The following is an 18754-nucleotide window of genomic DNA, read 5'->3' as shown; positions in this document are numbered from 1 at the left end:
AAAAAAAAGGGCACCTTAAGAGAGATTTTTTTTGGAAATCGCAAAAATCCGAAAAAAACGGTTTTTAGGTTATAGAATTTCAGTGATCGTTATAATTTTGAAGTTATTTATTTAAATTTCGGTTCAAACTTTGTAAAACATATTTGTTAACATTATTTATAATAATTTTAAGTTATTATTTATAAACAGTTTTCAATTATTTAAACACGTTCAGTTAATAAAACTATTGTTTAAACAATATTTTTGCATAAAATTTTTTTTGCAAAATTGACATTTTTGCTTGTAATTTTTTTTTTGTATTTAAAAAAAACAAATCGAAAGTACTCTATGCAATTTTATGAAAAAGGCGATAGATTTTGAGTAAAAATTCGTTGAAAATTTTAATTAACCAGTTCCAAAAAGAAGTAGGCACAAATAAATTGATCAAATTTTTTTTGTAAAGTGCACGTGTAACAAGTTTTCATTTTTAATTTTGTAATTAAAACATCTGTACAAAATTTTGAATAAAAAAAATTAAAATTACGTTCTTTTTTATTTCTACGGTCCTGAACACATAAAAACCTAGAGTTATACTAGTCTACCACTTTTTAAAATTTTCAAAGAATTTTTACTCAAAAGCTATCGCCTTTTTCATAAAATTGCATATATGTAATACTTTCGATTTGTTTTTTTAAATACAAAAAAAAATTTTCCAAGCAAACATGTCAATTTTGCAAAAAAATTGTATGCAAAAATATTGTTAAAACAATAGTTTTATTAACTGATCGTGTTTAAATAATTGAAAACTGTTTATAAATAACTATGTTAACATGTTTTACAAAGTTTGAACCGAAATTTAAGTAAATAACTTCAAAATTATAACGATCACTTAAATTCTATAACCTAAAAACCGGTTTTTTTCGGTTTTTTTTGCGATTTTCAAAAAAATTATTTCTTAAGGTGACCTTCTTTTTCATTCGAAAGTACACATTTCAACGAAGATAATGCCCACCTACAAAAGTTAAAAAGCTCAATTTGAGCTACCAAATTTTTCGATTGAAATTTCTCGGAAACCGTTCAATATCCGCCATTAAAAAAAATTAAAAAAAATATTAGATGCAAAAAGCTATATTTCCCGGAATTTGGTTAAATTTAAATAATTTTTGTTAAAGTTACACCGAAGAACATGAAAAGTGGTGTTTGGCATTTTTCTCGTAAATTTTGAGGTTATGTTGAAAAATACATAGAACAAAAGTTGTTTGTTTTTTTAATATCTACAACTTTTACGTTCAATGTTATTAGAAAAATTGCGAACCTAAGCCGGAAATCGCAAGGCAAATTTTTCACCCCTATAAACCACCCCCACCAACCCCCATTCAATTTTTTTTTCCTCCCGATCCACTTCCCTTCAAGTACTTAAACGAATAATTACAAAATAAAGTATGCATAATGCTGTTAATTTTTTTTTTATCTCGAAACAGGATCTACCCTGGCCTAATAGGTGAAGGCGCACAGTAATTTAATGCACAAGGGCGCCAAGTGTGTTTGGCGCGGGCCTGTCCCTTGTAATTTTTTAATTAATTTAAATTGTTTAAATTTAGTTTTAAAATGTACTTTTTTACAGTCTTACTTTTAATTTTTTTAGATCGAAACTAATAATTCCATTGTTGCCCTTTCACATAGAAAAAACAGAGTTTGGGATAGAAAGAATTTCTGTCCAATTTGTTTCGTAGAAGTGAGTCATTTTGCAAGACATTTGGAAAGAAATCATGCTGACGAAAGTCGAGTAAAAAATATTTTATCTTTTCCAAAAGGATCTAATGAAAGGAAAACCTTATGGGATTCTTTACGCAAGGAAGGAAATTTTCATTTGTTTAGAGAAGAAAAAAAAGTGGTGGCTGTTCGAAGGCCCACGGAAGCCCAAGCATTAGACTTTGACGATTTTGTTGTTTGCGAAAACTGTTCTGGGGTGTACAAAAAAAATTTTTTCTATAAGCATGCTAAAAAATGCCAAGAAAAACACACTGGTACAAAGTGTGGGCGACTAAATGCCTTAACTCAATCCCAAACATTTTTAGCGGCTTCTCGCTGCCAAAACAGTTTTTTATCACAGTCAAGATTAAAGAAAGAGGTATTTTGCATTATGAAAGCAGATAAAATAAGCGCCACCGCAAAAAATGATATTTTAATATGTTTATTCGGGGAAACCCATCTTAAAAAACATAAAAGAAAGCAAATTGTAACAGTAACGTCCAACAAAATGAGAGAATTAGCAAGACTTTTGATTGCTCTTAGAGAGTTCACACCTGTTCAGAACCTAATTGATGCTATGAAACCAGAATTATTTGACGATTTAGTTACGGCCACAAAAGTAATTTCGGGATTTAGTAATGCCGATAAAAGCTTTAAATCTTCATCATTAGCACTTCATATGGGTACCACTTTAAAACAAGTATGCGATATAATTAATCGAATGATTTTAAAAAAATCCCCATTATTAACCTTTAAAAACCCTAATGAGGAAAAAAAAAGCATTCGAGATTTAAAAACATTATTAGAGACCAGTTGGGCCAATGAAATTTCTTCATTAGCCCTTAAAACAATGAAAGAACAGCAATGGGAAAAACCCCAAATACTTCCGGTGACAAGTGACGTAATTAAGTTTAATAATTTTGTCAAAAATCAGGTTGAAGACAGTGCCAAAAAATTAAACAAACTTTTAGAAAAGGAGGGGAAACAAAATGACAAAAATGATTTACTTCCTTTATATAAAACCTTAGCAAAAGGAATAATGGCCCTTCTTTTAATACTAAATAGAAAACGCATCGGTGAGATTCAATACCTTGAAATTTCTACTTACAAAAGATCATTTGCGGAGCCCAGTGTTCAAAAAGAAATTGCTGAAAGTTTAACTGTTTCAGAAAAACTATTGTGTAGAAACTTTAGAAGAATTATTACAGGTGGAAAAGGTAGCAAACCTGTAGCTATTTTAATTTCTCCTTTTTTAAACGAGAAAATTGAGCTGATGATTAAAATAAGGGAAAAAATAAAATTAATTCCAGAAGATAATAAATACATATTTGCAAATCCAAATTCGTCGAAAGGTTGGTTTCATGGAACAAGTGTAATTAAACAATTTGCAAAAAACTGTGGGGCAAAGGATCCCAACTCTCTAACTTCTACCAAATTTCGAAAACAGACTGCAACAATTTTACAGATTATGGACATTAATAATACTGACATGGAACAATTAGCCATTTTTATGGGCCATACAAAAAAAACCCATGAAGAATGGTATAGGTAAGCCAATCTTGTTAAAGTGGTTTATTATTATATTAGCATAATTAATAGTTGTAATATTTTTTAGACTTCCTCAAGATCTATACCAGACTGCAAAAATAGCCAAACTAATGATCGCTTTGAATAAAGGTGATGTTAATATTTACAAAGGAAAGAGCTTAGACGATATCAATATAGAAGAAAATGACTACTTGGAAATTGAAAACATAGAAAGAGAAGTAAATGAAATAAATGAAAAAGGTAGAATTAGTGTACTCGCATTGGTAATTGCCTAAAAGTTTAATAATCCATTTTTTAGAATTAACAGAGCCTACTCATTCTTGGAGTCCTAAAAGTAATTTTAGCGATGTAACCGACGAAAAGATTGAACAAGCTAATAAAAATGGTAGGTAAAAGATTATTATAAACGAAGTCTTAAAAAATCATTACAATAAATGTTATAAATGAAAAAAAAAGATGAGTAGCTCCTAACTCTTAAAAGCAGTTTTCTACTTAAAAGTAACAAATAACTAATTATTATTAATTTGCAGAAAAAGTTTCGTCGAAGGGTAAAAGAAAGTTATTTACCGATGAAATGACGCATCCAATGCAAAATAATAAAGGTAAAGCAGTTTTAATAAGAGTATATCGAAAAAATGCATGTATTATTTGATTTTTTTAGTTACAAAAAGAAAGGAGGTGCCAACTACTGAAAAAACCGAAAGCACTTCAAATGGTAATTTCTTTAGATAACTATTACTCTGCTACATTTATGGTAATACATTTATTACCTAATAGGATTTAAAAAATATTTATTCGTAAAAAACTCTAATATAATAATTTTATTTGTAAAAGGACAATTACCTGTTTTTGTTAAAATTAAAAATGCTTTCCAAATTTTATAACTAATTTACGGCATATTTTTTGTTACAATTTTTAAGTATTATTTTTTTTCTACAACCGTGTTAAAAATGCAATTTTTAGCACTCCATGCGTGCGTTAAAAATGCTACTTTAAGGCACTAGTGCTTTAAAATATTTTTAAGGCACTGCAGTTCGTATTGACCGTATAGACAATTTTGATGTAATGTCAAAAAATATAAAAATGGAATGTCAGTCAAGTTCAAGTAAAAGTTTTTGTAGATATTGTTCTGTAATTACGTTTGTAGAAAAAATATTGTATGATATGCGTGTTAAAAAGTACATTTTTAAGGCACTCATGTGAATTGCAGAACTTGCTATAGCTCATTCTGCAAACTTTCACATGCGTGCCTTAAACGTGTACTTTTAACACTTATATCATAAATAACTATTTATGTATTAACTTTTTTTAGCGATTGCAAGGCACCGATGGACCGAAAAGGACAAACAAAATATGCTTAAATACTTTACAAGATTCATAAAAGAAAAAAGGGTTCCGAAAACAGCAGACGTACAGAAATTTAAAAAAAATAAAGCTGGAGAAAACTTTCAATCAATTGATTGGGTAAAAATTAAAACGTTTGTTTACAATTCTTACAGAGTGTAGTTTTTGTGAAGTTTTTTATTAAATAACGTGTTTCTAAACATTTGTGTTTTAATTCGATTTCGTTTGATATATATTTTTCGGTAAAAATTCATTTAATCTAGCAAATCAGATTCTTAACAAAAATATGATTAATAAAATAGTATCTTATATTATATAAAATTCTTGTGTCATAAAGTACGTTCCCAAAATCCTCTGAAACGGTTCGACCGATTTTTATCCCCCTAGATGATAAGGGTTGTCCACCCCTAAAACATTTTTTGGACTTGTATTTTATTATCTTTTTATAATGTGGATTAAAAAATACATACAACTTTAAATTTTTTCATCGCACAAACGTTTTTTTTTCCAACTTAGCGGTATTAAAGAATAGCGGGAACCCTTCTTTAATCCAATACAAAATCCCACCGAATACAACCAATACGTAATCAATAATCTGGTGAAAAGTAGCCTGCTGACAAAATATAATCAGTCCCGCGATTCTGCTTCTCGGCTACACGATTTACGCCGTCTTTAAATATGGCGGACAGTCGTTCTTTTTGAATCGCGGCCCTGGCTAAAATAAAGTTCAAATGAAATTCCTTTAGTAAATTATAACAAAGCAATGTTGCCGGGTTTTGGGTCTCGCATATAATGTTTGATCAATCTGGGTCTCGGATGGACATACAGCTTACATACAGTCTACCTGTGCGCCGCCTATGGTGCGTTTCTATGAACTAAATTCCATATATTTTGCGATAGCAAACAGACTTCCGAGTCCAAAAAAAATTTTTTGTTGATCAGTTTTTTTGGATAAGTTGGACCTTCTGCAACCGATATACACGATAAAACCATGCGAGTCCCGCTGAAGGGTCTCGCATGGTCAAAACGGGTCTCGGACGGTGCGCAGCATATGGCAAAATGGGACTCACATGGCCGGTGTGTACGTCTATATATATATATATATATATATATATATATATATATATATATATATATATATATATATATATATATATATATATATATATATGTTTGATGGCTTTAAACAAACAAAGAGCTCTGCAGTATAGATGCTGGAATTCATAGAAAGATGTAGGAGGCAAGGCGATGAACAAAATCCATGAATATTATTTTGAAGTAGAAACTTGAATATTAATGTTGGCTTAATTGAGATGTGTCACTTTCCCAGTCCGATGCCTCACTGCCAAGATAACTATTGATTTTTTTCTTTATGCACGTAAATTTTCGTTTTATGTATCTTTCCTTTAAATGGGGGTAAACTCGGCTGAGCATATGGGACAAAGCTGATAGGTCTGTGGTATATTCTTGAATTGTGGTTATAGGATCTGTTGATCCAGTGATATTCGTTAGGAGCGAGTTAAGTTGATCAAAGTTTAGAGGGAAAGGTAGAGGGGGATTTTCTATGAAGTTTTTAGCAGGGTCAAGTAAGAGAGAAAATGAGCATTCAGAAGTGCTTGCTGAACTAATTTTAGATTTTTTAAATTTTGCTTGGACTTTAGGTGGTTGAAAAATGTTATATTCTTTTGAAGATGGATCTGCTTCAGGTGAAATAATTTCATCAAAGTTACGTTTTGGTTGATTATTTATGTGACTGTCCTTATTTAATGCATCTACTTGGCTCGTTATCTCCGGGACATTAGAAATAGACATTTGTTCACAGTGAGAAGGGTTTGTATCATTGGGTGCTTGCAAAGATATATTTGTTGCGCTGGATACCGACGCTTCATTGTTTTGGTTGTGGTTTAGTTGAGCTAGTGGTTCGGAGCACTGTGATGCAATGTGACCTGGCTTCTTGCATCTAAAGCAAACTAAACTGTCTTGAGAAATGAATATTCTATATATCGTGTTGTCAAAAACAAGAGTAAATGACTCTGGTAGTGTTAGACTGTGAGGACTGATATAGATTTGTCTTCGAAAACTAAGGATGTGATTGTACTCAGGCATAGAAGCACTAATTTTGAGAAATGTCATGGGGGAGACAGGAACTATGCCGATTTTTTGTAACTCATTGATTAGCAAGTCGTGCGGTATTGAAGGACATACGCCGGAGAGTACAAGTCGTTCCGCTGGTGTAACTAACCTTCTTGCTCTGACAATTTCACCTTGTATTTCTATTTGACCATGATTATTCATAAAATCATCCACTATTTGTTTATTGGATAAATACATACATATGCGATTATTAGATAATCTAGAAGAGAAGATTATATTTTTCGGTTGAATTACATTTCCAAGTGGGAGAAGGTAGTCTTGAAGTTTGGTGTTTTCTAAGGCACTAAAGATAATTGCTTGGGACTTTAAAGGAAATTGCACTCTCGACGCTGCCAAAGAGTATGACTGTGATGCGTTTATTTGACTTTGATGGTCTTGTATTTTAGAACTGTTGTGTGATTCCATGTTTGAATCCATTTCGATAAACGTTAAGTGAAAAGTAAGTCCGACCCTGTACACCTGCTAAAACAGGTGTATCGGTCTTTACTAAAAGCGTTTATTTTGCTGGTAAAACTAGATTTGTTTATTGACAACAATAACAATTAATTGCAATTTGCTGACTTTAATGCTAATGTAACTGGAGATTATATAAAGAGTTTGTACACTTACAGTTTATTTCAATATATCACTGAGATTCACAATTTATAACTTATTTTAAACTTTGTTAATATTAAAAATATTCGGAGCACACATTAAATACAACATTATAGTTATCGATGCAGGACCGGTCTCCTATTGTGAATATTGCTTTATATGAAATTAAATTAACAAGTTAGAAAAATAACTATGTACAAAAGAAATAAAATAAGCCTTAGTAGAATCAAAAAAATGGGAAAGCACCAGGACCTGTAAATATTCCCATCGAACTGATAAAATATGAACCAGACATACTGCGCGAAATAATGACGGAACTCTTCAACAAATGCATGTTGCAGGGGAAGAAGACTGGAATTTTGCATAGATTAGCTCGATTTACAAAAAAGGAGACAAAACGTTGTGTAAAAAGTATAGAGGTACATTATTGTTGCTATAGTATTTTTACTACAAAAACGTTATTACGTAGGTCAAAATTTTTGACGTAAGAGAACTGTCAAAACATTAGAATGTGACTTTTAATTATTGCCATGTTTATTATAAACATGGCAATAATGAAAAGTCACATTCTAATGTTTTGACAGTTCTCTTACGTCAAAAATTTTGACCTACGTAATAACGTTTTTGTAGTAAAAATACTATACTTCAGTATTGGTAACCTTGTTACATTCTACATATTGATGAGGTGGCTGTATATATTTTTGTTGCATTAACATCTTACATTCGTTCTTTGATCTCCCCTGTGTGTTGTTGGGATTGATTTTGGAAAGAATATATCTCAGCGTATCGGTTGTTTTAAATTTTGTTGTGATGTTGTCTTTATTTTCTACCCTTTTTCTTATTTTTTTAGGCAAATAGCCATATTTTGAGTAAAGTTTGAGAAATGATGTGGGACCCTCTGATTGATATCAAATTCTTACCTATCTGTGCATATGTAGTTAAACATAGATGCTTCTTTGGCCCACTGACTGGAGACCACGACACGAAGTATTACGGAGCAGAGGACGACCACCAACCAGATGGACTGACGACCTGTTAGTAGTAACTGGATGCAGGCTGCACAAGAGAGAGAAACATGGGAAGTGCTGAGGGAGACCTATGTCCAGCATTGAACGGGTACATGTTGATGGTGATTATCTGTGTCCTATGAACTCAATAATTTTGGTACATTATTGTTGCTACTTCAGTATTGGTAACCTTGCTACATTCTACATATTGATGAGGTGGCTGTACATATGTTTGTTGCATTAACACCTTACATTCGTTCTTTGATCTCCCCTGGGTGTTGTTGGGATTGATTTTGGAAAGAATATATCTCAGCGTATTGGTTGTTTTAAATTTTGTTGTAATGTTTTCTTTATTTTCCACCTTTTTTCTTTCCTTTGACAAGCTTTTTTCATGTGGTACAGTTGTCAGCTTCAAATTTATTCTCCTTCTGAAAAATTTCTGATTTTTTGTTGTTTCCTTTCATGCCAACAATCTTGTGAAATACTTTATTATATTAAAGTGACAATGGATAATCATTTTTATGTTAAGATCTTTGTTAGCAGCTCTTATCTTTTTGAAATGCATTTCATTTGGAGCAGTTATTAGTCAAACATAAAGTGATTCTAAAATCGCAAAAAAAATTGATGGAAAAGCAGTATCGTATAGGTACTGCTTTTGCACCAATTTTTATATTTGTTTTTATAAGAATTTCTTGTAACATACAGACATATCATAAATACTTTCTAACAGTTTAAGTGACCTTTTGCTTCTATGAACTCTCTTCGAACACTTGGTAAATAAATAATTATTTTTTCATCACCAGTTGTTTTTACACTTTTCCTTGATGCAGCTGGCAACTTAAACTATTTTGGACTATACAGAGTGTCCCCGAAAATATGTGCATTCCTTTAAGGCAGTGGTGCTCAGACTTGTACTGCGTGGGATCTACCACATAAACTGTAAGTGTCAAGCGATCGACTGCTAGTAAAATAAAGCAATTTTGAAAATAAAAATTGATTGCACATTTCTATTTGATAAAAAGTTGTGTTGTAACTACAGAGAGTTGTAATTAAAGTCATGTTTTTCATATTAATTTTATTTGAAGGTTGATGCATGTCACTGCATATCATCCAACAGTTTTTCATAATATGTATTATGATATTTATTACGTAATTACCGAGGACCAAACGCAAGCATGATGAGAGATGTTCATCAGTTAGCCGATTACGATAATTTGATGTCACTAACTTCATTTGGGAAAATGTATACTCACACAAGTATGTTGATCCAAAGAATTCTGTGTGCTCCAGAGCTACTTTTCTCAAAGACGGATATTTGTCAGACGATATGAAATACCAAAATTTCTTATCGGTCTCCCTGGACTTAAGGTGTAAGCAGTGTAAGGATATTTCACTGGCAATTTTTCCACGTCTTCCAAAGAAAATGAATATTACAATTAGGGATTGCAATCCAGCAGCATTTTCAATCCAGCTGGATTTTTGCAAGGTTGGTCTGAATCCAGCTGGATCCAGCGCGGATCCAGCAAAATGTAGAATCACAATAAAAACACAATTATTTAGTTTCTTGGAAGTGAGACTTTAAAAAACGTAGGCCTAACCTACTTCGCACAGAACTGCACATATAGCCGGTTGCGGAGAAAGCCTTCCGGCCTCTGTGCTGGTCGGTTTTAAAGTAATCAAATAGTCATAGACCATTGACAAATGATCGCCTTCCACTCCTTTGGCCTCATAAACTGCTATTTCCTTTTCCAAAATCATTTCTTAATCTTTTTGAGAACCAAATTTTTTTTTGGTTATAAAAGTTTTTTTTCGTTTCAATTCAATGTTAAGTTCTTGTTCCAAAGTAAAATTCACGGACTCCGGATTAGTTGGCATATCTTCTTTCATTATGTCCTCTTATATTAGATCCACAGTTACTTGTTTATTTATACGAATCAACACATTTTTCATTTCTTGTCGCACTGCATTCTTTTTCGGCATGGGGAAATAACCAGGATTGTTTAGCCCTTCGTCATACTCTTTTGATTTTGTAAGTACACTAATGTACCTTTAATTTAAGAGAGATACTGTTCCGCGATTATGTTGCGTAGTGCTTCCGATAGATTGGCATTAAGGCTAGAGTCCTGGCTATTTAGTTTGTCTAAAGCAAATGTCATGGTTGTGTCGGCCGTTATCAAAGAGCTTCTACAGCCAGTTTTACCGGTTAGAGAGTGGCCATAAACTCAATGATTTATTGATCACTCGCCAGCAGAGAGTTTTATCGCAGAATCAATGTCTATCAACGCTCTATCGATGCAAACTTTTATGCTGCAGAAACTTCCCAGCATACTAAGCTACTCCTAGCGCGATATAATGGCAAGTTGCCGCCTAAGGTTTTGAATAAAGAGGGTAATGAAGACATTCAGTAACTTATTTCGAATTTGACACGTTTCCGGATCCGCGCTGCTAGATCCAGCCGAGTTTGTTGGATCCACCATGTAAAAAAAGCGCTGGATCCGGCTGGATTGCTGGATGTTGGATCTAGCAATTGCAATCTCTAATTACAATGTCTGTCAGTTTTTAAAATCAGCGAAGCGTCTTTCAAACTCGCTATGAACTTCTTGCAGCTCCGTCTCGTAATAAACATAATTCAAATGAGCGGCTACCTTTCTTTTCAACGATGGAAAGTTGTTTAAATCCTTTATTTTCATTTGATTAATCAATAATTTCCATTTGTCGACAAAATAATGTACCTACTGCGCTCATCATACCGATAATTGTTTTATTTTTACCCTGTAGTTCCTGTAGACTGTCACAGCGCAGTACCCGTCTTTTCTATTTGTATTTTTTCCGTGAATCGCGATCGACTTCAAAAACTTTGGCGATCGACCGGTCGATCGCGATCGACCCTTTGAGCACCGCTGCTTTAAGGTATGGACACAATTTAGAACAAAAATAAGTCCTATAACATTTTTTTCTAAAGTTAACCGTTTCCAAGAAAAAAATTACATTGTTCTTCATATAAGTTAATTTTTATTTTCATAAATTTTGAATGACATGGCAACGTAGCCTAGAAGAACTTGCTGTAACTGTGGAAATTTAACCTAATAACCCCTTGTTTATTTACTTTGAGGTGTGATTTTTGGGGTTGTTGACATCGTAGGTACCTTCCTGCAAAATAATGGATATGGGTTTGCTCTTATTTACAATATTTTACCTACCAGATGCAACTGACCTACAAACCTACTTTTTTAATCTTTAGATTTGTGAGTTGCGCGTTGTTGCCAGACTTCAATTTGCATATCAAAATGTGTTTTCGTTTTTTGGTCAAACGGATCACATTAGAAAAAAATGTTATAAGACTTTTTTGCTCCACATTGTGCCTTCTACTTTTACCTTTAAGGAACGCACCATTTTCGGGGATACCCTGTATAGATTATAACTGAAATCAGTTTCTGCTGATATCAATAATGCTGATATCAGTGATACCTTCTTCTAGGATTTCTTGACTTTTAATTATTGTACCGCATAATATAATCGTATACTTGCCCCCTACAAATATTTTAATAATGTATTTTTTATAGTGTAATATCTCCACCTATTATTTACTTTACTGGCAACATGAAAGGAACTCCCCTATAACACGTTTTATTAGAGCTCATCAACTTGTTTTACACCTCTTCCGCATATTAATCAATATTTGCGTCAAGGAATGACTAATGTTCCAAAGCTACTTAGAAATGTAATGACGAATGATGGCCCAGATCGAGATTAGATATTAGCAACATTAAGAACCACGAGTGTCGGTTAAGATGAAACGTATCTCAGCATGATAGATAATTTATTTGTCTTCAGAATGCGAAGTTGAGCTTATTATGGGCCCGAGATCTAATCTCGGTGATCTTTGGTTATGTTACGATTTTCTGTCAGAGCAAACGCAGTAATTTACGATCTTGGTTATTTCTACGGTGGATATTTCATTACGGGAATCTGGAATGGCTCCGGGACCCTAATGCATTGTATTTTCTAAGTACAATGGATGGAACGGTGTCCCATAAACACAAAATTATATCTCATATTTTCGTATTAAGAGATAAAAATATGGAAACAGTACAATAAAAAGGAGATTCATTTTATTTGTATATATATTATACAGAGTGTTTCATTGGGAAACGGAAATAATTGAATAGTGAATAGAGGTCACTGAGGCTGTTCTAGATATTACTAGATTTGTTAATGCCCCATCGATTTTTATAACCAAGCTACAAGGTGTTTTATCGATTTTGCCCATTGCTTTGTGGACCCATAATTTTGGAACTACCCAGTATATTTTTTTGATTTTTGGTACACATGTTTGTGTTTGATACACATAAGTGTTCTTAAATATTGACTCAAGAGCTGCCGTGAACAATTGTGAAATATTGCCTCCTTGACTTACTCCTCGGCCTAAGCTGAATTTTTCTGTGTCTTCGTGTAGTCGTATACTCGTGATGTAGCGTTCTCATAGATGTTTTTGATTAGTGAAGTGTACGACCTGTAGTGTATTTGGCTTTGCTTTAGGACTTCCAATGCTGTTTCAAACTCTACAGCAGCGGTCACCAATTGGCGGATCGCGGTCCGCATGCGGACCGTAGGCTAGTTTTGCGTGGACCGTAATTAAATTCAGCATATAGGGTTTTGCAATTTTGAAAATGTTTGGTAATGAAATTGTGTACTATGTTTGGATCAACTTATGTATGCGGAGCCGCTTTATCAAGAATGAACTTTATTAAGAAATCGGTACAAATCTCAGGTAACAGATGAATATCTCAAGGCCCTAATGGGAATCATTTGTACTAAACTCATTCCAAACTTCAGAGAGGTTGTAGATTTTTTTACATAGGAAACAATTTTTTAAACGAATTCAAAATTACCTTTTTGACCCGAAAAATTTATTTTTGGGCAATTTAAAATGTTGGGAAAAATTTGGGTGATTTTAAACAAAAAATGTCTTTTGTCATTTTTTTTAAAAGTCGATAGTTTTCTAGTTATAAGCGATTTAAAATTTGAAAAATGCGATAACTTCAGGTTGAGACGTGCCTACATTGAAGCTTATACATTCAATCTCAAGATTCTAACGAGTAATCGGGGCTTATTTCAATATAGACCATTATTTTTTAATTGTTAATCGTCGCGCGTCGCACTTTATGGTGCGTCTCTGTCGTACGTATTCATATTATACGTACTTATGTGCAAAATTCACAACATATACTTGACATTTACTAGAATTTTATAATATATTATTAACATAGTTTTTTTTTCAATAATTTATTTATTTGTTCAATTAATTATTGCCAATGTGCTAATTAAATACGCCAATCATATAGTGCGATACACACCCTACAGTGCGGCGCGCTGCCGCTGCGGCTTAAGGGTCGAGTGCACGCGCATAATTAACAATTAAAAACAACTTGAATATTCAAACTTCAATTTAGACATTGGACAACCTCAAAAATAATAATTTTTACATGAGTTTTCAAGCTTCATAGATGCTTATTTACTCATTTTTTAGAATCTAACTCTCTTAAAACTTAAAATATGTCAACCTTTGAGAAGAAATGACAGATCTGTTTTGTTTCAGATGACCCAAAAATGCAAAAACATATTTTTGGGGACAAAAAGGTGATATATTTTGAATTTGTTAAAAAAATTGTGAAACAATTTCTGCCCAAAAATTTCGCCTGGTACCCTTCTGATTTGTTCATAGGGGATATTTATGTTTTAACAAGAATCCTCAAAGAAACCGAATCAGAACAATCAGAAACAGGTAGCATTAACTCCGGACCCAGGAAGTGTCATAGATTTTCGACACGGACCCCCGGGGAACATGATTGGTGACCCCTGCTCTACAGAATCAAAAGTCTTCTCGTGATCTACAAATTCAAGAACCATTGCAAATGGTCATTGGTGCCATATCCTCTCCTGTAGGACAGTTCTTTCGACATTCTTGATATCGATTCGAATGTATCGCGATTATCGCATACTAAAGTGCAATGTAAATGTAATATTGTTATCTATTGGGTATTGACTATTGATTAAAAAAGCCGAACACCAGTTTTTGGGCTAACCTGTTTTTACCGGTTATACCACCAGCTTAAACCGCTAGTAAAAAAATCCGTTGTAACCGAAAACCGGTGTTTTGTCGACAACCAGCGGCGTCCCTATTCGAGGATCTGTCTTATTGAAAGAGTCTGGTACTTTATTCATTTTTCTGTAGTGAAGCCGGCCTGGTATTTTCCAATTAGATACATCCACTGTGTAAATCTCTGTAGTATTTCTTCTTCTTCTTCTTATTCTTTTTGTATAAACATGACTCGGTCTGTTTTTAAATCTGCCTCCAGTAAGTTGTCATTCCATCGGTTTCGTGGTCTTCCCACTAATCGTCTTCCTATTGGGAAACCGTCTCTAGCCGTCCTTACTACTCTATTTGCTGTTATTCGGCTTATGTGGCCGTTCCATTCTCCTCTTCTGTTGTTTACTTAGTTATTGATGTTGTCCACTTTGCATCTTCGTCGTATATCTGCACTTCTAGCTTCATCTCATAATATATTACCCTCGACTTTTCGAAAGGTTTTCATCTCTGCTGCTTCTAGCATTATTTTTGTCCTTTCTGTATCAGGTCCTATTTCTACCGCGTATGTCATTATTTACCTGATGACTGTTTTGTGGTTCCTTTCACTTCTTTTGCGATATTTTTATTTCTCCATATTATTTCGTTCAGGCAAACTGCGCCTCTGTTTATTTTATTCACTTTATCTTCCACTTCTGTTTCGAGCTTTCCGTAGCTGCATAGTGTGATGCCTAGATATTTAAACTCCATGACTTGTCCTATTACCTGGCACTCTAGCTCTAATTTACATCTCATTAGACTTGCTGTAACTATGCATTTGCTCTTTTGTGGGGAAATTAACATGTTAAATTTTCTAGCGGTTATATTAAATTGGCGCAGCATATTTTGTAAATCACCTTTATTTTGAGAAATTAGTATTGCGTCGTCTTCATAGCTGATTATTATAAGTTGTTTTTCTTCCATTTGGTATCCTTTTTAATTGTTACTTTTTTATTATTTCATCCATAATCAGGTTGAACAATAGAGAACTCAGGGAGTTTCCCTGTCTTATCCCATTGCCAGCTTTAAATGAGTCTGCTAGGTTGTAATATTTCCTAAAGAGTATTTGGTAAATGTGCTAGAGTATTTTGAAAGCAGTTACTAAGAGAGTTATACCTATGTAATTCCAATTTATTAAACATTTAAAACATCGTGATTTTTTAGCACATAAAAATATTTATAAGATGTTTAAGTAAAGGATTTAAAAGTTAAGGTTAAGCTAAAGCGGTATTATATAAATTAATCCAAACACAAGCTTTCTGTTCTCTTTTTTTATTTGTATTTAGCAGAAAGCCGTATAAAGATAATTACAGAATGACTTAGGAAATAAACCTTGGAAAAATCTTTTCTTTTTTCCAAACCCGTTTTACAATTCGTATTACCGTAATTCCGTGAAAATCATCAAGTGAAAAATGCAGTGAAATCTTTTGTAGCTTAGTCTTTTATCGCTACTCGGTAATCTCACTTTTTCCTTTAAAAAGATAATGAATTGACTGAAATTCTTTTTGTTTTACTTCAATAAATTACATTTACTGCTAAAGTTGTCTGGAAAGTCTTAGTTCTTTTTCTTTGAAAATTCAACAAGAGATAACTACAATTCCTGTACACTTCTACAGAGACTAATATAATACAAAAGTTAATTAAGGTTACTTTTTTAAAGTAATAATATATAGGTCGCGAAAGAATTCCTATGAAACCTGGAAGTAATTAATTTTGCCCGTATTTCTTTCTCACCGCATGAGATAATTCAGGGCACGAAAGTTGGCCTCGAAGAGGTAGGTTGTGAATTTTTTAGTAGCTTTTTGGAATAATTTACGAGAATAAAAATGGTTAGATTAATCATAAAAGTTGCTCAGAACTGTCAGCAATAATATTACAAAACGGCATGACGAAACACGGCATTATAGATATTACAGTAATTAAACAGTTTTTTATCATCGTCCAAAACATTATAATTTCAACGTAAAATTAAAGGACAAATACAAAAAATCTAAATTACACCCCTTTTTAATAAACGAAAGAAAACATCATGAATTTGTCTCAATCAGCTTTAGGTCTAGCTCGAAAGATATTAAAACATTTTTGTAAGCTTGAAATGTGTGACTATAATATACTCTTATCGTCTAGACTCCAGACTAGACGATAGCGATGAAGATAACTAACCTTCACAATAGGTGCGCTGAACTTATTCCGAAGCCTTTCTAACCCCGTCGATATGGTGAGTAGAGCGGAATTGACAAATCCTTATTCCACTTAACGGCCATGTGTGCTGGACTTAGTCATAATTAGCCCTTTACCCGCTATCTGAGGTGTTGAGTCTGACATCTCCTTTCTTTCCTACATTTCGTGGGCGTACTGGGAAAATCCACTAACTCACAAAAGTCAAGTTTTGAGAAAAACGCATTTAAACATTATTTATTATACCTTATCTATTACCTCTAAAAAATCGGGTACACTGGCTGTTCAAGTTTTGGTGGTGTGCACAACGAGTCGACCAATATGCATACCTTGGAACAATGACCAACTCCACAGGAGATTGCTTATAGGAAATCAAAATCAGAATAGAAAAGGCTAAAGCAAATTTTAACAAAATGAGAAAAGTGCTCTGCACAAGAGATTTGAAGTTGGAGTTAAGAGTTAGGTTGGCTAGGTGCTACGTTTTCTTGACTTTGTTGTATGGAATGGGAGCTTGGAACTTGTATACTGCATCAATACAAAAACTAGAATCATTTGAGTTGTGGATGTACAGAAGAATTCTGAAAATATCGTGGACAGAACACGTCACAAACAAAATGGTTCTGAGACAGATGAATAAAAGAATGGAAATATTAAATAACATCAAAACAAGAAAATTGGAATATCTCAGACGTATTATACGTGAAGAGAGATACAACTTGCTCCAATTGATTATGCAGGGAAAGATTCAAGGAAAAAGAAGCATAGGGAGACGCAGAGTATCGTGGCTGCGCAACCTGAGATAATGGTACGGATGTACATCAAATGAACTTTTCAGAGCAGTCGTCTCTAAAATCCGAATAGCTATGATTATTGCTGACCTCCGACGTGTAGATGGCACTTAAACAAGAAGAAGAAGATTTATGAATTAATACGATAGATCTAAAAAAAAAGAAACACCGTCACAAGTCTTCCGATTATGTGTAACGAAGCCATGTGTGTAACATTTTTGTGCCAACCTTTCTCTGGCATCACAAAAAATTCTACGAAAAACGTGGTTCATAAATTGCTGACAAGGAAAATGCATCATCATCATCATCATCATTCAATCCGGATCTATCCACTGCTGGATATAGGTCTCCCTCAGCCTTTTCCATGCATTTCTCTTTTGTCTGTTTGCATCCAGTTTTTGTCGATCCGTTTGTCATCAGACCGTCTGGTTGGCGGACGACCTCTACTTCGATATGCTTCTTGTCTTGGTCTCTAGTGTATTATTCGCTGTGTCCATTTGTTATCCGACATTCTAGCTATGAGTCCAGCTCAGTTCCACTTTAGGGTCATAATTCTTTCTATGGCATCCGTCACTCCTGTTCTCCGTCTTATCTCCCTGTTCGTAATTCGATCCCGACGAGAAATGCCTAGCATTGAGCGTTCCATGGCTCTTTGGGTAACACAAATTTTATTTCTTACTCTTTTGATAATTGTTAAAGTTTCTGCACCATAGGTAAGTACTGGCAACACACACTGATCAACGACTTTTCTTTTGAGAAACATAGGCAGTTCATAGCTCAGCTTGCCGAATGCCACCCAAGTGAGTCATATGCGGCGGCTTAGTTCGCACGTTTGATTATCTCTTCCTGTGCTTATCTCATGCCCTAAGTACTTATAAGAGGTGGTTTCTTCAATAGGCATGCCATTTACTGAAATCTTTTCGCTAAACACAAGATTTGTCATGATTTGCGTTTTTGTATGGTTGATTTTTAATCCAACTTGTAAGGAGGCTAGGTATAGTTTCTCCAGTTGCGATACTGCATCATTGATGCTTCAGCAAAAAGAACAATATCGTCAGCGAATCTCAAATGACTCAAGTATTTCTCCGTTGCTATTAATTCCTTTTTTCACTCAGATTTACGTTCTTAAACATATTCTCTAATAATATTGTAAACAATTTTGGCGAAACTGTGTCTCCCTGTCGCACTACCCGTTTTATTTTAAATGCGTTGGTTATTTTATCTGCCAGTTTCACGCTTGCTGTCGCATTTTGATAGTAGTTTAGATGTATTTACTCATGTTT

General features: G+C 33.6%; 1 protein-coding gene across 1 annotated transcript in view; it reads left to right on the top strand.

Annotated features, from left to right (window-relative positions):
- The window catches only part of LOC126886087 (uncharacterized), a 49136-nt gene extending 44293 nt beyond the window's left edge, over nt 1-4843 (top strand). The window contains exons 6-11 of the mRNA XM_050652930.1: nt 1625-3279; nt 3347-3519; nt 3578-3664; nt 3810-3881; nt 3941-3994; nt 4592-4843. Coding sequence (XP_050508887.1) covers nt 1625-3279; nt 3347-3519; nt 3578-3664; nt 3810-3881; nt 3941-3994; nt 4592-4785 — 2235 coding nt within the window. The 3' untranslated portion in view covers nt 4786-4843. The remainder of the gene's footprint in view (nt 1-1624; nt 3280-3346; nt 3520-3577; nt 3665-3809; nt 3882-3940; nt 3995-4591) is intronic.
- Nucleotides 4844-18754: the final 13911 nt, after the last annotated feature.

The sequence above is a fragment of the Diabrotica virgifera genome, chromosome 6 (assembly GCF_917563875.1).
Source record: "Diabrotica virgifera virgifera chromosome 6, PGI_DIABVI_V3a".
NCBI lineage: Eukaryota > Metazoa > Arthropoda > Insecta > Coleoptera > Chrysomelidae > Diabrotica > Diabrotica virgifera.
Note: the sequence above shows the minus strand (reverse complement) of the source record. Positions and strands in the feature narration are given on the sequence as shown.